The sequence below is a fragment of the Anoplophora glabripennis genome, unplaced genomic scaffold (assembly GCF_000390285.2).
Source record: "Anoplophora glabripennis isolate ALB-LARVAE unplaced genomic scaffold, Agla_2.0 scaffold81, whole genome shotgun sequence".
Taxonomy (NCBI): domain Eukaryota; kingdom Metazoa; phylum Arthropoda; class Insecta; order Coleoptera; family Cerambycidae; genus Anoplophora; species Anoplophora glabripennis.
Window position 1 is genome coordinate 1,152,372 of NW_019416522.1, and position 26,101 is coordinate 1,178,472.

Below are 26,101 nucleotides of genomic sequence, written 5' to 3' on the forward strand. Positions count from 1 at the left end.
TTTTCTTTGTTCAGGAGACGAATTACGATTATGAATTTAATAATACGTACAGCGTTCGACGCTACTGGTCTCTATTGAACAGTTGAGCGATAGGAGCTATTTTTGTACTACGGTCCCTTCACATCTACAGTTGACGTCAAGAGAGAGCGCAATATATAATTAATCATGCATTAGATAAGGACGAAAAGTACGTCCCGGTCACATTGTAAGCAGAGAGTAGTGGACCAGCACGAGTTGTGGGCCAGGCGAATACTCGAAGCGCGCAAACTCTGTCTCTTTGATTTGTTCGTATTTTCAGTTCGGAGGGTTGGAAATGTATTTTTGTACTCGGAATTAATAATGATATATCTTCTATTGTTTACCGTTGCATTAATTAGTACGAAATAAAAAATAATCCGCGTTGTATGTACGTACGCTTTATAAATATTTAACTTGAGAAAATTAGTGTGGGAAAATCTCGCGTTACATTACATTCATTTTAAATCTCTCATTATTGTTACATTCTTTCACTGCACCGTCCGGAGACGGCGGGTGACGTGAAGTTAGTTGCAGTAGTCGACATTAAAATGATGACTTCCCTCAGTTAATTGAACATCATTTAAGAACCATGAAATTTTATTATTAAAATGCACCTACCAGAGGTCTAGACTTGATAAATCCTCGCATTATTAGAAGAATGAACTTAAACATATTTTTAGAAATAATTAAGCAGAATTACGTATATACAAAATAATATAGGTACCTACTCTAATGTTACAAAAATGAAATTGGGGTTTCTTGCATTCGTCCAATTTAAATCTATAACTAACTTATACTCAATTTGTGGATTAAGTACTTCAAAAGTGAAAATTAAAGGGAAACCGGGAAATCCACATACACAACTGTGAAATTTTCCTATTTAATTTATTAGTTGATATGAGAATGAGGATTGGGATTTACTTAATAAAAAATAATTTTCTATATTTTTTTTTACAAAAAATAACATTGTTTAATATCAAATAAATCCATAACAACTTAAACTGAGTGATTGTGCGCAATATGTCAACTTAATAGACAATAAGGATGGTTTCAAGTGGACAATTTTAACGAAGCTTTATTATACAATTTTTTAACTCATTAAGATTATGTCGCAAAATATAAATGTTACCCAATTATACAAGATACAACAACCATCATCGGAAACGAATAGTATAGGTATCTATTTAGACTTTTGGCCAGACAAAAGACAAAACTTTTGTCATAGTTAATATAACTATCTAGAAAAATAAAAACAACCCCATTTCTATATCATTCTTTCAGTTTTTCCTACCCCTAAAACTGAAATGGTTTTCAGCAATGAACATTTTATTGATTTAAAGGTTGGACTTAGTTGAAGGATCCCACTACCAAGGGTAGCAACCCTTGGTAGCAGAACCCCTTTGTACGGGTAACACCCACATTCAAAGTGACGAAATAAGTTTTTTATTTCAAAAAATGAAACTTCTTTCTTCAATGCACGGATTTTTATATTTCAACTTTATTCCTAATGTTTACTCTATTTTTCACTATTTGTTCAAAAAACGTTAATGAGCACAGTAAAAAGGGCACCGTTTAGTTCATTATTGTTCTATTTGCACCTTTATATAATCTTGCGTAATTTTTTTGTCACTATCTTAGGCTAGCTACATACGTAACGATTTATCTAGTGCGAAGGAGAAATTGTTTGGTTTGCAAATGTGTTTGTGCTGTGTGGATAGAATAATTCTTTTAACCGCACGGATAAACGTACGATTTATCGTAATGAGTTTAGCTGGTATAAGTATTTAAGTTAGTAAAGAAAAATATCATGTTAGACTTGACTAAACATTATTTATTCCTTAAATACTGCTTAACCCCCCCCCCACCCAAAAAAAAACATGTACCTTACAAAATATTCGTGGTGCTCCTACAATTATTTTTGGTTGTGCTGCTTTGCAAAACTGGCTTCTTGCTAAAATGTTTCACATTCAATTCAATGAATTACCGTATCCAAATAATTGCGGTAATTCGCCAAAATACCTACTAACAACAATTGTAAATCATACATGGCAATTGGCAATGCGATGATTATGCGGTTTTAGGTTCGTATGAAGATAACCTTTTGCGGTTAAAAATATATTACAATATTTTTCGCATGTATCATCTTTATATATTCGGAATTTAACTTGAAAATTCAATGTAGCTATTACATTTCTATATTTTTCTAATAAACTTTCTTTTTGTGAATCAAGTCATAATTAAAAAAACATATTTTTGTAGGTACCTATATAAGGAGTTCATTTATATTATAAAAATAAATCACAGTAAATTTTGTTATTTATTAAAGCGAAATTATTTGCCATTTTATTTATACACGAAATTTTTGATTGATATTATTGCAAAGATAATTGCTGTAAATGGTACATTATGCAAAATATTAAACTAAGCATAATGATCAATGGTAATGGTAAAAGGTAACTGATCACTAAAGTTTGTTACTTTGGTGCGTAAATAGAACAACGCGGTACTGCGGTACGGCGTTTGTATAATACGAGGTCTGTTAAAAAAGTAACCAAACTTTTTAAATTACGCGCTAATGGAGGTATTTAGTGATACGCGGTTGGCAGAATTGTGCTGATCAAAACCTCATATGAAATTACATGTTCTTGGAGTGTTGATATCTCATTTAATTTTGTATTCTTGTTTGAATGCAACGTGTTTGACGATTTTTGAAATGTGCGATTTTCTGGAATATTAATGCAACGTAAATATTTGCGTGAAACTGGAGAAAACTTCACGGAAACGTTTCAACTTTTGAAACAAGCTTACGGAGATGATTTAAAAGTGGTCGTCAGTCAATTGAAAATAATCCTCGACCAGGAAGCCCTTCGACTTCAACTGATGACTCCCACATTCAAAAAGCCAAAGATCTGCGTGCAAATTGCCGATTGACTGTCACATAAATTGCAGAAGAGGTTAGCATCTCGATTGGGTCATGCTATGAAATTTTGACTGAAAAATTGAACACGCATCGAGTTGCGACAAAATTTATTTCCCGGTTGATGACCGAACAGAAAGAAAAACGTGGGGACGTTTGTCGGCAACTCCTTGAACAACCCAATGACGATGAAACATTCATTCAAAGGATCATAACGGGAGGCGAAAGCTGGGTTTACGGCTACGTCGTTGAGATAAAAGTTCAATCATTACGATGCGATGGATTGGCAAAGGATCACCACGCCCCACGAAAGCACGTCAGTCTCGATCCAATGTCAAATTGATGCTCACTGTTTTTTTCCCGACTTTAATGGAATTTGTGCATTTTGAATTCTTGCCACAAGGTGAAACAGCGAACCGTGTGCACATCAAGGCGTTTTACAACGGTTACGTGAAAAAATCGCAAAAAGAAACCAGAGTTGTGGTGAGACAACTCATGGTTCTTGCACCATGACAATGCACTTGCACTTAGCTTTGTCAATTCGTCAGTTTTGTGCCAAAAATCAGATTACTGTCTTCCCTCACCCTCCTTACTCGCCAGACCTGGCTCCCTACTTTTTTTTCTTATTTCCGAAATTACAGTTAGTGCTGAAATTATGCGTTTTCAGACCATTTGACACCAAAGAAAATTCATCACAGACTTTAAAGACCATTTCAAGTGAAACTATCCAGGAATGTTTTACAAAATGGAAACACCGCTGGGAATTGTGAATAGAGGAGGTGAGTATTTTGGAGACAAGGACTATAAAATTAATAATAAAGTTCGGTTATTGTCTGAAAATAGATTTCGTATATCGAAACGTTTCATTGAGTGTTTTTAGGCGTTCATACGGACCGCTACATACAAGGAATTTAAAAATGTCTTGTTCGAGGTGTGTCTATAAGATTAATAACATATTAAACATTTACCTGGTTTACGCTGAAAAGGTTATGTTGGATTGTAGTTTCTATCAGTGTAAGACATATTAGAAGTCAAATACATAAAAGACATCGACTCTTATATGTGATGTACTGTACTTTTGTTATTATGACTTAATTTTTACGTTCAATGTATGATGTATTAGTTTGGTACAAATATTACTCCAAAGCAGTTGATTTTATCGTCACGTGCGTAATCCATAAACGAAGAAACTAAGGGTAACATACATTTAAGCTAAAAACAATGTGGAGAACTAGACAAAATACTAAATAAACAATAGGCAATAAGCCGGACAGATTATGTTTTCAGCATTTGCACTTTTCACTGATAAATTTATTATATATTTTTTACCCTACATTCCAAAATATAAATTTTTGAAATCGGCCAAAAAAATAAGGAAGTTACAGGCTTGTACCACATTTAAGCGCAACACCCTGTATATGAGGTCCACTTTTCACTTGCAACAAAATGAGACACTGGTAGGTTTATTTTAATATATTTTGCACAGTTCAAATGTTTTTAAAATTGTTAATGATGTCGTTGACCACTCACAAACGTCAAACTCTAATGATCACTATCCAGCCTTGGAATAATAATAATAATAAATGGGCCATAGGTAATCTCAAATTATTTATTCTAAATAAATAAAATTAATAAAAAAAATATTGCCACATAACTACCACAATACTTAAATTACAATAAATCATCTAAAAATAATAGTGCGGATAATGGTAAATTGCAAGTGATAAATGTGAGATACCTATAACAATAAAATCATAATTTGTTGGGTGATTTCCATAATCCATATAAGAATCGATTGTGGCAAAAATTATACAACAAAATGCGAAAATGTTACTAATCATTATGTACAAATAACAATAAATAATTACACTCTTAAAAATAATGTACTACTACTCTTATATACATTACAATTAATATTTAAGAAAATATGTGTCTAAGAAATAAATCATATAAAATTGTACATTTCTTTAATCAAACATTTATATTCATATTCAGAAATCAAATTGTACGAAGCTACATTTTATGTTTTAGCTTTGCCAAAATTTTTCCACTAATATTTTCAGAAAAATCACAAATTATGTTTCCAAACTTTGATTCATCATAGCCAAAATATTTGCTAGTGTTGTATCACATATTTCAAATGTGGTTGTTCATAAATCTTAATATTTTTACATTATCTCCATCATCATAATAATTTACATTACTAAATAGAAAATACTGCAGATAATTTTCTAAATCTGATACCTATAATGAGATTTTAATAAGATGTAGGTACACTTATAGTAAAATTTGTCTTTTTTTTTGCATTCAATAAAATAAATAATAATTAATATTGCTATTCTAGAAAAAATATACATCTTTTTTGTATTATAAAAATATGTACACAATTTATTATTTGAACATATTTAATATACAGTAAGTCTCGAAGCACTCCTGCTAGGAATTCGGTGATTTAAAAACTAAAATTTTGTAGTATATAAAAGATCAACCCCTTTTTTATCTAGTGCCACAAAAAATCATTAAAAAAAACTGTCCCGACAAGGCAGAAAAAACACGAAAATAAAAAAGAAAACAATTTTTAAACAAGAATGATTTTGGAAGGCCGGAAACTAGTTTTATATTTATAAATATAATGAATCTTTATTAATTTCTTTTAATGACTTTGGCAAAAAGGTAGATCTTTTCTGTAATTCAAATTTTTAAATCAGCAAATATTAACATACTGTATATTAATTTAAAAAGTAATGGCAGTTAGAAATATTTTATGTTACCTATGTATTGGAGTTCATATGTTAATAAATCGAGTATATTTTAGGCATTTCTCTCCATAATAAAATATCAGATCAGTGGCAGAAAGTCAAGTAAATTAAAGTTGATAATGACTTGAGGAACACTCTTGTTCGGTCTTGTGTTCTTTATTTCAAACATCGATCAGGTACAAAGTAAATAAAGACAATTAATTGTTAAAAATTATATGGTATTATATGGTAAATGTAGCTTTATTGATATGCTTATGCCAAATATCATCTGGTCCAAAAATACCAAGTGTGAATGCCTTCTCAGAGGTAGATTGTTGTAATACTTTGAAATGTTAAGAATATTTTTTTTCATAGAACCAAACAAATTTCATAAGAAAATTGGCACAAAAATTATCACAATTCATAAATTGCTTCTTAATTGCAATTTTACCACAAAATTTTTCAAATATGATAAATGACTACAAATTTAACTCATTTTATTTCTGTAAAAATTGTTGATTTTGTATATAATTTGACACAAAAAATCTGGAAGAGCCTTAATAATAAATTTAATGAAACCAGGAGTGTTTTTTTTTTGAGTTCATATGAACTAAGATCTTAAAAAGTTGCCATTAAGTTTAACTAAATGAGGATGATGAAATACCTTTTTTACTTAACTTTCTGCTTTCTATTACTAAAAAACAAAATTTACAAAAGATATTAGAAAGTAATAATATATAGGGCTTTTATTAATAAATATTTTTTAGGTACTTCAAAAGTTTCTAAAATATCTAAAAGATGAGATCAACTTAATAGAATAGAATGACAGGGGTTAAATATATGATTACCTTAATGAATTTTCATTTGAATAATTATTAATTTTTCTAAATAACATAAACAATGTATCAAAGTATTTACAGTCCAATATACAAGCAATTGCTTTCTAACAATTTGAGATAACATATAATTTTAAATTAAATTTATTACTGCTTACTTTTAAGATGTTTTTATACCTAAATTTGATATATGCATATTACAGTGGAAACTGGGACACCTTTTGCGACAACTGGATTTCTGAACACTTTAAGGAAGAAGACCCTTTATAACTTATTTTAATCTATGACATATAAAATTCAAACCGCACTTTTAAAGGCTATGAAATCTCTAACACTTTCAAAACCACCAAACAGTTTGTGTTATGTTCAAATAAAATTTGTTGTACCGAATTGGTAATCTGCAGGTTGTCACTTTGTTTAATAAATATATTAAAAACGGAAGATCATCTGGTCGAGTGAGTTTTTTTATCATGCGCACGCCATTTCCTGTTTTGCGGCTTTCAGGGCTAAAACCACACAATAACAGATGTGAATTATTTGGGACTTTAGTCAATATCATTTGAGAAGTTACTCTTAATTTTTTTTAGGGAGTATCTTTCGTTGTTAATGTGACTTTGAATTAATTTTATTTACCAAAAGGAAGTAGTGGGAAGAAGGCCTGCTGTGAAAACCAGTCTAGTTTCAGCTCAAAGACAGACATAAAAATCGGAGTTGGGGATATAAGGGTCGAAGTCTCTCTTATTATATGACTGTATGCCATATTGTTCCACACAGAAGTGATGAATATTGTACAAGGACACATATTAAAACAATTAATTGTTATTTACTCCAATACTCAGCTAAATGTTGACCAAAAAATTCCCAAATTTCAGTAATCGTAACAGTAATTATTTAAAAAATTATCGAGTGGATGTGTAAAAATTATTAGAAGCATTTTTTTCCCTTAAATTCACATAAATTCATCAGTCATACTTAGATACAGGATAAATCAACTTTGTAAATGGATCTCAGAAACAATTAGAGATACTGAAAAGCTTATATGGACTGAGTACTGTAGAATTTAATACTTAAAAAAATCAGGCAATGCTAATGGCAATCAACTCATACAAGAATAAACCTAGGCGGGTACGTGTTGTTAAAATGCCTTGATAAGGCTACAAATTCAAAACTATGTGTTTAAAGTGCGATGGTTTTTCAGGTTGTTATGTCTTAATTACGATTATTTGATGTGCCCTTGTTGTTCTCGAGCTAGGGGCTATGGGGGCAAAACCCCTTTAGCCACCCTGATGTTCATTTTGGGTCTAAGATTGATGAACCATTCTTTAGACAACTGGTCACATCCAATGCTTCCAAACAATTCGCCGTTCTTCATTGGCGGCATCTTCAGTGGTACTCCTATAAATTCTTCACCTGGCAGCGACCGGGTACACAAACCCGAAAAACCATGGTACTTTACTTAAAACCACTGTCAAAACTATGTGATCTAATAACAAGGATGATGAGTTAACCAGACTAACATCATCTTTAGCTCTACAGGGGCCTGATCTCTCCTGCTAGCTGCATTATTAACTCATAGGTTAAAGATAAGGCCCAAAAAAACGATGGCAATCCCTGGGCAAAGGCAAACCAAGAAGTTTTTAGGAGAACCATCAAAGGATTTGATGGTAGAGCTATTGAAATAAAGTCACAAATGAACAAGGATAACACTAGGACTGGTAATTGGACATTGTAAATTCAAGAAACATATTAATATTAGCCTGGTGGAACACAGTCTGTGTAGGTTCTGCCAGGACAAAGAGGAAAATGCGTTCATGTATTGTGAGTGTGACAGAGTGTGTTATCTACTATTTTTAAGCTAAAATATGCGGGAACAGTATTGAAATCATGGTTCTTGATTAGGAGGCTAAAGCTGGATGAGGAACTCTAAGATCATACAGGTTCTGGCAAAATGAACTCCCAATTTTGAAACATAAATTGAAAAAAGCAACAAAGAATATGGATTGAAATTTTATTTCAGTATAACAAAGAACAGCGTTTGCCATTTTATTTTTATATTGCGATCACTTTGTTGTGAATTATACAGGGTGTTAGAAGTTTGACTGCCTTAATTTTAACAGACGATAGAATACATTAAAATATACAAAAAAACCTTTTATGACATGAGTCGTAAACCCAACCATTTCCGAGAAAAAAATCTAAATCTCCAACTTGAAGTAAAAAAGTTCGATTAATTAAGGAATATGGACATAACTGAATACCATAAAACAGAATGTTTTTCACTTTTTTGAACTTCTCTATTAGGGTGGCCCAAAAACAAACGAATATTTTTTTTCGTGTCTCTTGTGAATATATGTTAGTTTATCATGTTTTAAGAGCCCCCTCAAAATATCAGTTCAAAAAAAATTTTTAGAGGTCGCTCGATTTTAAAAAATTACAAAATTGTCAACAATTTAATTATTTTTTGTTTTAATTTTTTTCTTGTTATTTTGTCATTTTCTAGGTTGAAAAAAAATCTCGATTCTGAAAATTTAAAATCGATATTTTAATTTCTAAAGGTCACTCATAATTATTTTAACATTCAAATTAGTGTACCTATGTTTTCGAGCGACCTCTAAAAATAAATATCAACGAACTAATAATTTATTTTTATTGAATTTGATGAACAAAAGAATAGACATAAATCACGACACTTAAATTTTAAAGATTTATAATGTATAATCACAGTGCGGTAGTAAATTTTGCCTCGAGAAATTTTTTAAGTGTCATGATTTATTTCTATTCTTTTGTTTATTTATTTATTTATTTATACTGCATACATACAGACAAAGTCCAATTACATGTTGTATACAGTTGACAAATGTTAGCTAATATAAAAAACCAGTTAAAAATAATGTATAAACAACCAGACACATGCAAAATACAATGTAAAAAAGAACAAAGAAAGAAAACAAAAAAATGTCAGTTAAAATGTACATAAAACACCCAATCGTATATGTGTCATAAGTATGAGAGTAGCTTAGTCCGACTAATATTAAAAATGTCAATATTGTTCATCAAATTCAATAAAAAAAATATTAGTTCGTTGATATTTATTTTTAGAGGTTGCTCAAAAACATTTTAGGTGCACTACTTTTAAAGTTAAAATAATTATGAGTGACTTTTAGAAATTAAAATATTGATTTCAAATTTTCAGAATCGAGATTTTTTTCAACCTAGAAAATGATAAAATAACGAAAAAAAATAAATCAATTTTTGACGATTTTGGAAATATTTAAAAATCTTGAGCGACCTCTAAAAAATTTTTTTTTGAGCCAATTTTTTGAGGGGGCTCTTAAAACATGATAAACTAACATATTTTCACAAGACACGAAAAAAATATTCGTTTTTTTGGGCCACCCTTTTGGGCCTTTATGCTTAATTCTGAAAAATAATTAGCGTTGTAATCGAGCAATGTGACAACAGTGCGGCGATTATAATAACACGAGGTATTAGTCCATCAATATGCAATTCAGTTGGTATCTGGATTTGACTGTGTCGGAGTGATTTTTGCGTACCACTATTTCCTTTTCTTGAGGTGTTTTCCAGCGAGTGCACGGAAATTGAACATTTTTAGCATATGTTGTAGTTTGTTTTGTACTTGCGTGTTTAAAAATTACTGAATTTGATTAAAAGTTAAGTTCCTATTTTAAGAGATTCATAATTACTAAAATTCGAGCTAAAATTTAAGCACAACACTATCTCGCACTACAAAACCAATACCTTTTATTTTATTTATTTAAAAACTGGAAAACAATTGTTTTGAAATTTACTAAATGTTCCACAATAATAGCTGTTTACATTTTTTCCATAGGACAAGTCTGCCGCATGTACACGTGACAACAGCAAGTTAAACGCTGTTGTCACATGATGAAACTCCCCAATATTAATACTCGCTGTATTTTGAAAACTGTCAATCTTAAGCCCCTGTAATATACAAGTGTTTTGTTCATTTATGATTACTCAATCTCATGCTGAAGTAATGGCAGTCAAACTTCTTACACCCTTTATTATCACGACGTAGTGAGATGAGGTGATCTGGAAAAAATTCCCTTACAAATTCCTTAGATACTCTTGCCGTATGTGAAGTGTAATGCCATTTTGTTAGGATCATACATTTCCAAGGTTGTTTAGTCACGGTTCTAAGAACTTTCACATCTCTACATAGCGACGGGATGTAACAATCACCAAGCTTTTTTTTCGTCAACAAAAATATGACACTATTAATCCAAATTCTGAAATTGTACATCAAATAGTAGCATGTTTGCTGTCGGTAAGGTACAAATTTTCTGCTGCTAGAAATTCTGCATATTAATTCAGCCAAAACATTAAAGTGACATTCGTCGCTAGACAGCATAACAGCTTCAGTGGGGAGATCCTATATGGTTTTGCAAGTTGCTTGGCAGCCATCTGAATGCAAAATTCTTAAATTTTAGTCCATTCCGCTTCACAGCTGAATGTTGTGGAGATTTCGCTGCTGCGGTATTCAAATCATGTTCATACGCTCCGAAGTCTTCCAAATGATTTCTTTTCTAAAGATTTCGTTTTCTTATGGTTTCTTTGTCAGGTATTCTTCCATGTTGACCTATTACAAAATTCCTACGAAATAAACGTTGCGTGGTAGTGATAGTCGCTATTTTTGGCAACTACAATGACAAACTTTCTCGGAAGTCAGAACAATACCTACGCCCCGCCCGTCACTTCAACCTCCATAGTGCCAATTTCAAAACAGGGATATCATTCTGCCAAACTCTCGTAGAAGTCTACAATCGACTAACGGAAGATCACAGAAGAAAAGCGTGATATATCAACTTCATACATTTACGATCTATAATCTACTCATTACCTTCTCTTTCCCTACGCCTTATCTTTTTCCTCCTCCTCTCCACCGCAGCCAATTCCGCTTTGACGTCAGCATACGTTTTCCTCAACTCGGAGAGTTTTTGTTGCAAAACTGCTATTCTCTGCCCGCTATCTAAACTGGGATCTAAAAAAAAAAAAGTAAGTAATTCCGTAACTTTTCCGTGAGAACGCTTACCAAATTCTACATAGAAATTGTACTTGGACGGTCTGGGAGATCTGGTCGATCTCTCGTACAATCCAATGTTTGTACTACCAGTATTTGAGTGTTCCGATGTGTCGTCACTGTCGCTGTTTTGACGAGATCTATTTACAGGTTTTCTGCCACGTTTCGCAGGTGTCGCATCGTCCGATCCGCGCAACGATTTCCTACGTTTTTTGCAAGAACCCGGAGTTAATTCCTCTTTAAGTTTTTTGACGATGCTTGTATCGCTCGTCATTTGCGTGTCTGAAATCATGGTAAAATGAAAATACATGTTCATTTATTAGACGTATTTTTACCTTCTTCGCTGTAAGGAGAAACTTTCATCGACGAGTTTCTCCTTTGCCTCGGGTATTCCGGCTCGTTATCGTTAGACTTGCAACTTTCGTTATCGGCTGTATTCGGAGATAAGTCACCATTATCACTAAAATATACAGTAGATAAATTTCAAAATGACACAAAATACTACGCAATAGAAACCCAACTTATTCACCCCTACCTTAAAAAATTTACAAAATTTAGAGACTTGATCAATCGAAATAACTCATTTAGAGGGGAAAAAAAAAAGAAAATTGTTACCTGGACTTTTATTAGTGGATATGGTAAAGGGGCTTGTATTAAACAAAAAAAATAAATAAATGCGTGAGCAGGGGCGGCGGAGGGTTGATTTGGGGTGTTGAAAAGTTATGAAAAATTGTATCATTGGGGTTTCTGACGAAAATTGACGTCAAACAAAAAAGTATCCAATATAAAAGTTGTAGATCATGCAAAAATCTACAACTTTTGTAGAGGCCACTTTTTAACATAACCTCAAAATTTCCGAGAAAAATGAGAAAAACAGGCTTTTTCTGATTTTTCGTTTTTTATTTCTCATTTCCACAAAAATAATTTAATTCTCACGAAACTTGGTCAAAGTATACCTTTTTGTGTCTTAAATTACCACAATTTTTTTTAGATAAAAAAATTAAGACGTTTTCGAGATATTCATTTTTTCCGGTCTGAAACACTTTTTCTTCAAAGAAAAATTCTACTTAGAAAAATCATCATACGAAGTTCTGCCGGTGATCATTTTTTTCGTTTTGACGTATATTTTTTGGTGAAATAAAAAAATATGTAATAGTCACAGTTCAAAAACATGCTCAAAAATGCAAAAAAAAAGTGAGGCAGCAATGAATGAACAAAAAAACTGTCTCATTGTTTGACCCACAACTTTATTTTTGTACAGTATTGCTATAAACATAAGTCGAATAGTGAATAAATAAAATAAACAATATTTTTTTTTCTGTAGGATCAATTAGTGTACTTATTTTTTTTTAATTTTGATGAATTCATAGACATACAGTGTGTCCAAGATAAGGATGGGATAGCAAGCATTAGGATCTAAGAAACAGTAAGAGACATGGGGTGGCTCAGATTAGAAAAAAGTTGTTTTTTTATACCTAACAATATGCCATTTAGAAAGTTTTAAAATTCCGGGTAGTTCTGGAGATATTCGGAAAAACCCAAAATTTTGCAAAATTGTTTAATTTTTTTCTGGCTTTATTTGAAAACGAATTTTAAAATAAATTACATATTTACAATGCCACTTTTTTCGCTCTATACAATGGCGTCAACATTTTTGCAATCGGACGTTTCGTCTGAGGGGCCATCATCGGGTTAATTTTTTTACACACGTCGCTGCTATTTTTATGACAAAATCTAGCTATTTTTAGTTCTAAATTAGAGGATATTACTATTGTAATCGCTTAAAAAGTTTTTAGCTTGTTTTAGCTACCATTTAAAATTTTTCCTGAGTACAGCTCTGAACGCTTTCAAAATATCTATCGGATGAAGTCATAACAGTATATGTAAAAGTCAATACTGCACAAAATATCCAACAATTTTTTTTACTACTGTTAGCAATACTAATTAGAAATAATAAAATGTTTCATAAATTCGTATTATTTTTTTATTAGGTACAACTTTTTAAATTATTGATTAAAAAAAATTGTTGGATATTTTGTGCTGTATTGACTTTTATTCTCTCCTCTCTCTTTCCTCCAATTGATACAGGTATTTTGAAAGCGTTCAGTCCTACTCAGGAAAAATATTAAATGATAGCTAAAAATCTTTTTACAATAGTAATATCAACTAATTCAGAATTAAAAATGAGTTTAGATTTTGTTATAAAAATAGCAGCGACATATTTAAAAAAATTAATCTGATAATGGCCCTTTGAAGATGAACGGTCGGATTGCAAAAATGTTGACGTTTAGTGTTGGCTAGTGAGTGTATGTTTCGAATCAGAGAGTCGACTCTTGGCTTAGATCATCTGAGTCGACTCCCAAAACATGTAAGAGTCGACTCCGATGATTCACCGACTTCCGTGTGGAGTGTCGAATCCGTTATAGTGTACAGCTGAACCACCAGGGCCGAGAGTCAGATGTGAGTCAGATTCGTTTTGCGATTTGGATCGGCGTGTAGCTGTGTCTGTGATCACTGATATTTAGTGATTTGCAAGTCGTTTGATACTGATAGGGAGTAAAGAGTGTGGACAGCAGTGGCCACAATCTACAGGGAAAAACGGTAGCAAACGGTTTGCGTTTGTATTTGTAAACGTTTGAAGAGAATATATGCTATTCATTCGCATTTTTGTATGACAACAAATTTCAGTGAAAGAACTAAGTACATAACCCTTGACTGCACTGGAAGAACTAATTTCAATTTTAGTCGTTTCAGTAAACAAATATGTAATCGACAAAATTCGTCAATCGGCCCAGATTCCGCTATTTCCGTCCGTTCCGAGACGGGCCACCGTGATTATGCGAATTACGAACTTAGCGATTCGATATCTACCATGGGAGTTGGGAGTCGGAAGAGTCGGCTCCCAGTTTCGACTCTCAACTTTGAAATGAGTCATTTGATCCGAAACATCAAAATGAATCGTTTTGCCCATCACTATTGACGTTATTGGAAAGAGCGAAAAAAGTGGCAATGTATTTAAAATTCGTTTTCAAAAAAAGCCAGAAAAAAAATAAAACGATTTTGCATTTCGGGTTTTCGGATTTCGCGTCAACAGTAGACTTCGCAGTTAATACTTTGTATTGCTGAAATCTCAAATCTACTAGAGATAATTTATCATTTGTGCATTTGTAATTCGACTTAGATGTTTATAGCAATACTGTCCAAAAATAAAGTTTTGGGTCAAACAATGAGACAGTTTTGTTTTATTTTGCGTAGAATTGAATGGTGTAAACAATTTTTGAATGTTTTTAATTTAAACAAATTATCAACAATAACTGAAAAATTCATTATTGCTAGTGATTTTTTAGTTTTTTTGCATTTTTGAGCATGTTTTTGAACTGTGATTACAGATTTTTTTATTTCACCAGAAAGTATATGTCAAAACGAAAAAATCATCACCGGTAGAACTCTGTACAATGATTTTTCTAAGTAGAATTTTTCTTTGAAAAATAGTGTTTCAGGCCGAAAAAAATGAATATCTCAGAAACTTCTTGATTTTTTTATCTAAAAAAAAAATTGTGGTTATTTAAGACACAGAAAGGTATACTTTCACCAAGTTACGTTAAAATTAAATTATTTTTGTGGAAATGAGAAATAAAAAACAAAAAATCAGAAAAGAAGCTGTTTTTCGCATTTTTATCGGAAATTTTGAGGTTATGTTAAAAAGTGACCTCTACAAATGTTGTAGATTTTTGCATGATTTACAACTTTTGTATTAGATACTTTTTTGTCTGACGTCAACTCTCGCCAGAAATCCCAATGATACAATTTATCATAACTTTTCAACCCCCCAAATCAACCCTCCGCCGCCCCTGCTCACGCATTTATTTTTTTTAGTTTTATTATATGCCCTTTTACCATTTTTACTTATAAAAGTCCAGGTAACAATTTTTTTTCTCCAAATGTAATTTGATTAGACTAACTGTAATCTTTTGTGCAATATTTCTAATTTAGATGTAAATTATCGTTATCTAAATTTGTATTATTTACTCCTCCGAGGAAAATCTCTTCACGATCTAGACTTAGAAAAAAAATAGTCCTATAAATAAATAAAGTACAAAACTTACCCGCTTGGCGTGCTAATAGTACTTTCTGGAGTGGTCGGAGGCGTATTATCCAAAACGGCCGAAGCATCCGCTCTACTCTCCCGTTCCACGGGCAGCTCCAAAGGCAAAGGATGGACCTTTTTGTGCTCCAAATGCAACATACTCTTGCTATTACTCGTACCCGGTGCGCTGGCAAATGGCATCTCCAATACGGACTTGTTGGGTTTAACTTCAGCCGTGGGAATCGGTTCGGTTGCCGGAGCTGGACTCCTCGGAATCTCTTCTTCGCACAGCAATAGAGAGTGTAGATGAGAGTCTGGCTCCTCCTCTTTAACCGCCTCGGCGTCGTCGGCATTCTCGGATTTTACTTCCTGTTCTTCTTCCTCCTCTTTCGATGGACAAATCTGAATCTGCGGCTCGGGAGTTTTCTCTCTCTTTATGTCAAATTGGAAATTGCGCGGCTCTTCTTGAGATTGAGACTCGTCCGTGGTCGTCAGCAATTGCGGGAAGGGATTGCTGTTATCGCTTTCTTTGTACTCAACCGGCAATTTGATATCCATCGAATTCGTCTGTGAATCTTCGTCGGACCTCGCTATGATTAACTGTTCGGAATCGCTGCTATCGGACTCGGACTCTTCAATGTAAGGCCTACTCACAACCTTTCTGCGCTTCTTAGAATCGGAAAGTGACTCGAGTTTTGGAGTGGGTGAAACGGAGGTCGAGATGTCCATCTTAGAAGTTTCCGGTTTCACTTTAATATCTACTGGCGTCGAGGGATTGTCCGCGATCTTAGTCTTAATGTCGGTATATTTAGGTTTAACTTCGAGGGGCTTCAATTTTATCTCGCTAACGCTAGGCTTCGGTTCTTCCTTTGGCAATTCAAATTTAAATTCCGATTTAACGTTGGTGTTCACATCGTCTGGTTCCGAGGTGGTTTCTTGAATAGGCGACTTACTTTCGATTTTGTTCTTAATCGAATTGAATTTCTGAAGTATCGAATCCGCGATTTTCGTTCCCGTTTTTACGTTGCTTAGTTCCTTAGCCGTTTCCTCTAGTTTCGCGTTTAAGCACACTGGCGGCTGTGAGACGATAGATTCCAACAAGGTGCTGTCGGTTTCTTGTAGGGCAGGAGAAATCGTCTGTTTTACAATAGAAAATACCGATTTTTCGACAGGCGGAGGAGGCAGCTCCTGTTTTTCTTCTATTTCTATGGGCGGGACAGACAAAATAGGTTCTTTTACTTCCTCTTCCACTTTGGGCACCTCTATGATGTGAGTGGAGGTGCTAATTCCCAGAATACTCGCCAGAGGACCCGGATCTATGTCCCGCTTTTTGGCCTGGTAACTGTTTGTGGGGGGAGTTATCAGTAAGGCATCTCCACTGTCGTCATCTGTGGAAGAACTTTGAGCGATAACTCTTTGTATTTGAGCCCTGATCATGTCATCGTCATCGCTGTCCTTCAATTTGCACTCGTCCATTTTACTAGATGAAAATTCCAAGTCTAGCGTATTACGATCAGGCGATGACTTTGAGAAAGTATCGGAAAACAGTTCCCCGGAACGAGTGAATATCTGAGTTTGAGATTCGCAGTCGGACAGTTCCATATCCCTGCTATAGTCATCCACTGTTTCTGGTAACTCTCGGAACAGGCTCAAGGGTTCATCCAGTAGATTCTTAGTGACTTTAGCCTTATCGACAGGTTTGTCAGATGTCTTTATCAAGTTGAAGCTAGGCGATTCGACAAGTTTGTCAAAAGGATCTTCTTCTTTTTGGGGAGACATGATAACCGGAGCAGAAATGGTGTCTTCGTCGTCCGAAACATCCTGCAAATCTGGTTTCCTTACTGGGATTTTCCTGAAAGGCTTCCTTTCTGGACTAGGGCTCTCCTGTTTTTCTAATTTGCTAGGCGGAGATTTGATAGTTTTCTTTTTAGGGGACTTGTCTAGCTCATCGAAAATTCGTGGTACTAAACGTTTCTTGGCATTCTTGTCTTCTACCATCTTGGACCTACTTTCGAATTCAAAAGGCTCAGGTTCCTTGAATTCATAAATGTCTTCAGAACTGGAGGATTTCTCCAATGGCTTCTCCTTGGGCTTCTCTTCTTCGGTTTCACCTTCTGTACTCAAAGCCAATTCTGGTGGCGGTGGATTGGTAGAATCATCTGACGAAGACACTATTTCTTTTTCAATCGCATCCATCGAGGGTACTTTTATTGCTTTCGCGAATCCCTTCAGTTCTGATCGAATTTGATTCAAATCAAAATCTCGACCTTTCGGGGGGTTAGTCTCATCTTCACTCTCTTCTGCTGTTGACTTCTCTGGAGATTTCTTAATTTTCTTTGTCCTCCTCACAGATTTTTCGCTGTCTTCCTCCTTTTCCGTATCTTCGTCTTCCTTTTCTTTTCGTTTGTCAGTCTTCGGCTACAAAAAAACAACATTAATATCATATAACACAGCTAATGGTATTTAAGGTAGAAGCAAGGGTACGTTTTTTTTGTTTAATAGGGTATTTTCACCACACCGAAAAGAAAAATAAATTTTAGATAAATAACCCGTTGCGTCAAAAGTATCTGCCAAGGGGTTATTTATTTTTCTTTTGAGTGTGGCACAAATACCCAATGGAATAGAAAAGCACAAATCTAAGTACGGACAATACCGTTGAGGGCGGCTTTACAATTTTCCTTTTATAAGTTCTGATTTCCACTTCATCCGTCTTTCCTCCACTTCTTGTACGGGGAACTTCAGATTCACTAACCGAACCCTCACTCTCGGATTCTGAGTGATTTGAAACATCAGTGTGGGCAGAAATTCTTCTAGCTCTTCTGGTGGAATCTACACAATTTTAAGCATATATAGATATACATAAAATAATAGTTTAACAACTGGAGTCACATTTAAAACACAATTATACCTTGTCTGGTGAGTCTACTGGTTGACCTTGTGGCAGGAGTTGCAGGACTTTTGGTCCTGCTGCTTGACGATGTAACGCTAGATGGTGTTGTAGATCGAGGTATTTCATTTGTTGAGGCGCTGCGACCGGTGATAGATACTCCTCTACCTCGTTTGCCTGCATTTTTTGCTGATCCTAGTTTAGTAGCTGCATTGGAGGCATTACTTTGCTTTAACCTTTTGGCTTTCGTTGCAGCGCTGAGGTTTTCTGCAACCCTTTGTGGTTGTATCCACTCGTCGTACCTGATAATTAGAGGAATACACATGAATTTATTTCTTTCCTTTGATTTGAGATGTTAGGGAAAATATACAGTGTGATTTGTGAATCTTTATTAAAATTACCAAGCCCTATTTCATATATCAAAAACCAAGACATTTAAGTTCTGTTAAAAATGTACAGTGCAGTGCATTTGATTAATTCTTAATACAAATGGTACTACTAGAGCTGAGCTTGGGAAACTTTTTCTATTTGGAAAATTCACATTTTTGGAAACTTTCGAGGAATAAATGGTACTACTAGAGCTGAGCTTGGGAAACTTTTTGTATTTGGAAAATTCACATTTTTGGAAACATTCGAGGAATAAATTTTAAAACTTTGGAAAAATTTTGAATGTTTCTAGTAACATTCCCAGGCTACTTTATAGGAGTTTCTTTATTGAAAAATTTTTGTCAACAAATATCATCCAATGAAGTACCCAGTTTTTACATACCATTAGAAGAAAATTCATGATGTATTTGACAATTATTCAGGCCTATTTACAAACATTTTCTGTTACCATTCCCGCTTTCTTTACCTAGGAAATGCACTTATTTTATGTAGTTGAGAAATAGGAACACTAGACTAGTTTTGTATTTAACTGGAATCAATTGAATATGCAATAAGAAATAGGTTTGCCAAATATAAAACAAAAATTTAAAAAAAAATAAAGCGGTTTTGATAACACAGGCCGACAAGATTTTAACCCAACAACACAAATATAATCTCCCAAAGGATTTTGATATGCTCAATTCAAAACCGAGGTCCAAATTTCTCAATTGGCTTTGGTTTTCGAGATATTCTAACCTAGAGGTGCCAAAATCGCGATTTTTTTTTACATATTTGAGGTTATGTTACACGGAAAGGTAATTTTTTTTGCTGAAACCATTGATGAGGTTTTAAAGTACTATACTTTTTAAAACGCACTTGGATTTATCCCGATATCATTTTTCGTCTTTGAGAAATCGCATTTTGAAAAATAGTTTGACTTATTTCTCAATTTTTGAATATACTTATAACAGAACTACAAACCTTATGGGTTTATGAGTTCGGGATTGAGTGTATTAGCCTCTTTTGTGTGTAAATGTATTTCCAGATTGATATAATGCGTAAATCATCAATCATATGATGACGTGATAGAGTATTTTGGAGTTCTGATTTATGATCAGCAACCCCAAAAACATGTAAGATCCCTATTTCCGGATGACGATGAATTTAGGTTTATGGTGCTGTGTTAGTAAATTCAAAAACTGAGAAATAAGTCAAACTATTAAATTTCAACAAAAAAAATCGCGATTTTGGCACTTTTAGGTTAGGCTATCTTGAAAACCAGAACCAGTTAATAGAGGGGATACTTCCTGTATATTTTATTTTCCTCAATGGATGGTATCACAATTCCTATATATCGCAGCCTCAAAATTTATAGCAAAACCTTCTGATACATAAAAACATCTATGATAAGAACTACTAGGATACTATTCCAAAGCTTTTGTGGGTAAACATATCTGCAAGTGACCCATTTTTAAGTGTTAGTCAATAGCCCAGCCAGGATTCCAGGAAGGGTCTACTGCGGCTTGGTGCCGGCGACCAAATGCTTACTCAGATACCTGCGAACGACTCCACACCAAAACGACTCTCCAGCAAACGCTCGCCCCGACAACACATATTCTTCTTCACTAACTTGTTTTCAATAAAACTACTTTTATTTTTAGAGTTGAGAGAGTTTTATTTGTTGCACACCGAAAGTAACCCTCATTTTTATCAAAAAAAAAAAAATTAAGAGTAAGTAATATTATTTGTACTCGGAATCAAAGTAATTTTCATATACAACCTTTTTTTTATAAAATAAGATATTTTCCTTTTGGTTTTTGAGATATCAACCTGGGGAATCTTAACCACAGAGTATCCTATATTTTACTTCACTATTTTTTAAATACAGATATAACATTTTTTTTTTGGATATAAAGAGTGATTTCGCAAGTCTATGGATAAAAGGCTGGGACCAGGATCAATCCTTAATTTTCCGATATTCAGAGGCATTTACGTTTTGATTAATTTTAAATTTAAAAATTACTATACTTACCTAGTGTTCCATCCCGTATAGTGCACCAAATACACGAGTCCGCTTTGATCCTTGTCGATTTCAATGACCTTTGCCTCGTACGTAACTTTAGACTCGTGAGTCGGCCCATAGTAAACTTTCAATTTGTCACCGATGTTAATGCTTATAGTCGTCCCTTCACCTTCGGCAGATGTTTTATCGTCGCCTATCTTTTTCCGACCTCGCTTCTTGTCCTCTTCGGGAACTATCTTTTTAGGATTCATTTTACTAACACTCAAAGTTCTGGATTCTCGTGTGTTTACTCTATTTTCAATTTTCTTATCCAAGATGAGGGGATCTTTTGCTTTAGATTGTGATTTAGATCGGGTCTGCTGTCCCTAAAAATTAAATCAATTTTAACGAAGTTCGTATTTTCTCTTCGCAAACTTACTTTATCCTCCTCTTCCTTTTTCTGTATTTCCTCGGGCTTCTCCACCACCAACTTTACTTTTTCGACGCTCGTTACCATTCGAATTTTTCTATCTTTGTTGGATTTATTCTCCCGTTTCGGTCGACCGGAATCCTTTGAACTACCAGCGACTGGTTCTGATTGGTCGGCCGTATCGCTGCTATTTGTATCGCTGATCTCCGCGATGTTTATAATCTTTCTAATTTCCTGCTTCTTCTTTACCTTGACTGGCTCGGGTGTTTGAACGGGCACCTCCTTCTTTTCTTCCACTTTCTCTACAAGCTCCTCCTCTTTGTCCGGTCTAGGACTGTTCAACGGGGTGGTTCTGTCTTTATCTCTAATCAGGCTCCTACCCCGGTTTTTCTTATTAGACCGGGTGTGGTTTAGCATTGTCACACCCAGAGTTCTGTAGAAAGTTTCATAACTCGACAAGCACTTTTTGTACAGGGATTTCACTTGATTGCAAGTGCTCTGATTGTTTGGGAGGCGAAGTCTAGCCGTGACGGACCTCCATTTGTTCTGATTGGTAACCCTGTTGTAACCCCCCAGTTTTTGAACACCTCGGAATAGTCGGTGGAGATCAATGTCCTTAGCTGCAATGGTGGGTGTCTTATTTAGGGGAGTACCAGCGTCGTCCATGAATTTATACAACTGGGCCACGAACCTGTCTTTTTCTTCACACGGCTCGTCATCGGAAGTCTGAAAAACGGTTTAATTTAGTTTTACAATGGGACCACTTATGAAAATCTGGGAAGGGTACATTTTTAGATTGAATTATTTATTTATTTATTTATTTATTTATTGCAGTGTTGCACATTTTCGTGCTATTTCAGATTATGAAATAAAAATTTTAAATTGTTGAAATATCCCGAAAATACTGAAAACTGACTTTTTAAGTAATACAATTAAATAGCTTAATTAAATTTTGCTTCAATATGCTAACGGATTATCCATTTCGAGCTTTGGGATAGTACAGCTCTGCCAATAGACATTTGTCAAAATGTCACTGCCATCCAGACTAAGATTTGTTTAGTTTACTTTTGGAACGTTTTACGACCGAACAAGATGTTAAAATGATTAAATAATTCTACGAAAATGGATCTTCGGTGGCTGTATTTCGCACATTATGCAGAGATTATGATCGCGATATCGTCCATCCCAGCAAACAACCACCAATTCATTGAGGAAATTCGAAGAAACTGGATGGGTAACAGACATCGTAAGACCTGTGCATCATCGTTTTGCCAGTTCAACTGAAAACATAGCTGCTGTGAGTGAACGTGTTGACAGTGACCCGAATCTTTTGATTCGCGCTGAGCTCAGCATTTGGGCCTGTCATACAGTACATTGTGCTGCATTTTGCATTTGGACCTGTATCTTCGTCCGTATAAAGTCCAACTCACGTAAGAACTTAAGCTGGCACCAATTGGATGCTGGGTCAATAGGCCACGATCCAGATTTTTCGAAGAAAATCTTTTTCAGTGATGAGGGCCATTTCATGCTCGGCGGCTATGTTAATAAGTAAAATTGCCAAATCTGGGGTAGCGAACAGCCACAAGTGACCGCTGAGAGAACATTGTACCCAGAAAAAGTGACTGTTTGGTGTGCATTGTGGGCCAGCGGTGTCATCGGGCTGTATTTGTTCGAGAATGACCATTACCGTCAATTCTCAACGGTATGCCGCCATGATCAATGACTTTTTTGAGCTGATATTGAAGATTTTGATCTGAACAATATGTGGTTTCAACAAGACGGGACCACATGCCACACAACACGTCCAGTCATGGCGTAATTTCGAGATAGGCAATGTGGCTTGGCCATCAAGATCTAGTGATTTAACGCCTTTGAATTTCTTTTAGTGAGACTATGCGAAAGACCGTGAACAATTCTACAACTTTGGAGCAATTGAAGGAAGAGATACGTCAAGTTATGGCCGAGTTATTGCCCGAATTGTGTGAAAAAGTCTGAAAATTACCTCAAAAGGATTGAATCTTGCAAATGGTTCCGTGGAGGACATTTGAATGATATTGTTTTCCACGCATAATGTCAGTTCAAATTTTATTATAAAATAAAAATTCGAAATTTAAATGTTCAGTGTTTTTTTTAACTTTACTTTCCCACGGAGAAAATGGATAACCCGTTATCTATTAAGTCAAATTTTTAATTTGATTTTCTTTGCAACTAAGATTAAATCGATAAATTTGTGAAATTGAAATGTTCTGAATCTTAATAAAGTTGGTTCAGCCCAGTATAATATATTGAACTCACAACTTTATACTCCATAAATCTAATATGGCACCCATATGAATATCGAAAGGAGACTATGAAACCATGAGGACATGCAGAGCCTTCATAAATGATTACAAGCCACGTGGCCGCTGAGCTTAGGCAACCAACACTTCACGGCTGGTACTGTCAACTAAAAATCCCTAAATGTTAGCGTCGCCAATATTAATGATTCGTTTATAACGAACAATGAGAAACCGTTACAACTATGTTCGAGATCATGCGATCGCTGATTGGTTGAATAAAATCTCAAAAAATTATTTCAATCAGAATATTGAGTTTTAATACAATCTTGTTTTAATAATTTTTAATTTTACCGAAATTTAATATGTGAATGAAATAAAATTACTGTTATTAAAAATTAATATTATGGAATGGATCGTTGAATATAAAATTTGGAAACTTACATCGGTAAAATTTTCATCACTTTCACTGTCTAAAGACTGAGAGCTGAACAACAAGCTTTTTTCCCAGTGTACGGGCAGCTCATTATTGTCGAGATACTTCAGAGCTTTTTGAACAGCTTCGGCCAAAACAGAACTATCGACCTTTTCTCCAATTTCCCTATTAAATTCAGACACTTCTTTTTTAGGTACTGTGTAACTAAAACAAATGAAATGTTTAAAAACCAACATTTTCCGTCAACAAGTTAACTTACTATCGACCGTCTTTAAACGATCTAATTAAATATTCGTCTTTTACATTGATTCGAACCGTTGGTTGGGCAGAGGGTATAACTACAAGTCCCGGAAACCAGTTGTCTTTAGTTCGTTTCTTTTCTGTAGATTCCACACTAACTACTCTGCCGATGTCCAGTATATAAGCCTCTAAATCAGGTTCATTTTCTTCTTCGACTTCTCCGTCACTACTATCTTCCCTGGAACAACAATATGACGTGTCTAGAATTTGATAATTGATTTGTCTTACTTTAGCTGCCTATTTCGTCGACCTCTTCTTCCCCCAACTACGGGGTTTCCAAAATGCTCTGGATGTGTTAGAGGTAATTGATCCAAAGTCTCACTTTCATTAAAATGTCTTCCGCTTTTTAAACACAAAGCTGTTCTTCTCAAGGTGGTTATATCACCATCATCAAAAACTATAATTTAAAAATATAGATATGTTACCTAACACATTAAATAATCACAGTTCTAACAGTCTCAAAACAACGACTACATGATAAAAAATCCTGTACGAAAAGTACAATATTTCTTAAATCTTTTTAAGAAAAATAACTAATATTAAGATTACTTTCATTGTAAATATATTATTAATACAAATGTATTTCAAACATTTGTAAAGCTGATTTCATACCATATAGATTTACTAAGGATAGGAGTATTTTAATGATATAGTAACTAAAACAAATAAAATTAATCTAATCGACTTATTAATAACAAAAAACTTTCTCTAGGAATTTGCTCTAATTTCCTTAAATTTCCCTATTAAAATTCGTCGGAAATACCCAAGAGTATTCTTTAAATTTCTTTGCCGCTGTAACTAAATTCTCCATACAGTTTGTCACTAGCTTTTATTGTTGTAATGAGAAATATTTTATATTGTTTGAGACTACCATTTTTTAAGTTATTTATTCTATTATTTTTATGTCAGAAAATCATAAAAAGGGGAAAATAACTAGACGACTCTACTCACCGACAGTATACTGACTGCAATCTTGTATTTTTGTTATCGTTGCATCGACCAATTCTTTTTTGTCAGGGTGTTTAGCCTGAACGAGTTGACCTACACGCAATGTTCCTTTTATCTGCTCGTCGCTAAGTGTGGCATTACCCAAACCCATTTTATAAGTTACCTAAGACAAACAATATGTCAAAAAGTGACTTAAGTAATTTTCTTTGTTACTACTAACCTTGCATTTTACAATACGGACAACTTTGCTTACTTTAGCTTCGCAAAAGGCTCCCTTATATTTTGCACTAACTGCTGTACCAACAGATAAATAAGGGGGATCGTCTACTTGCTAAAAATTATAAGAAAAAGTGAGCAATACTACTTTTTTAGAAATCAACAATATAACAATTGCCACTTACCATTTTTCGTTTTTTTTTTATTTAAAAGGTGAGTTGTTAAATATTAAAAAATATTTACACAAACAGTTTATTTATCATATATTATAACAGACTCTCACAATTTACAACACTTTTAAGCTGGAGACAAAATTATAAAAGTATCAAACAGATGCACTTTAGCACAATTACTTGTAATGAGATCAGTTATTTATTAATTCTAGACGCCTCATGTGATTTCGTATAGTTTTAATTCACAACACCACAATGCAAACATAATTTTACACTATTAATTTACTTTACATCTTACAAAACTAGAAAACTTTTTAGAAAAATCGGGCGGTTGTTTGGATGACATTTTATGTGTATCGCACAACAGATTTGCCAAATTGCCATATCTATATAAAGATAAAGACGAATA

The 26,101-nt window shown here is 34.0% G+C and overlaps 1 protein-coding gene across 2 annotated transcripts; it reads right to left on the minus strand.

Annotated features, from left to right (window-relative positions):
- Window positions 1-4,860: 4,860 nt before the first annotated feature.
- Window positions 4,861-26,055, minus strand: LOC108908868 (AT-rich interactive domain-containing protein 4B). 2 transcript variants are annotated; one of them, XM_018713025.1, is made up of 15 exons: window positions 25,705-26,055; window positions 25,524-25,634; window positions 25,307-25,466; window positions 24,584-24,752; window positions 24,315-24,533; window positions 24,064-24,259; window positions 21,353-22,069; window positions 20,944-21,299; window positions 18,567-18,847; window positions 18,312-18,487; window positions 15,678-18,076; window positions 11,907-12,031; window positions 11,584-11,853; window positions 11,392-11,532; window positions 4,861-7,015 (listed from the first exon to the last, which is right to left on the minus strand). In XM_018713025.1, the coding sequence occupies exons 1-15, from the start codon at window positions 25,705-25,707 to the stop codon at window positions 6,978-6,980; spliced, it is 5,361 nt and encodes a 1,786-aa protein (XP_018568541.1). In that variant the 5' UTR covers window positions 25,708-26,055; the 3' UTR covers window positions 4,861-6,977. The 2 variants fall into 2 exon arrangements, with proteins under 2 accessions (XP_018568541.1, XP_018568540.1); XM_018713024.2 differs by lacking the exon at window positions 4,861-7,015 and adding an exon at window positions 7,608-8,179.
- Between the last annotated feature and the right edge of the window lie 46 nt (window positions 26,056-26,101).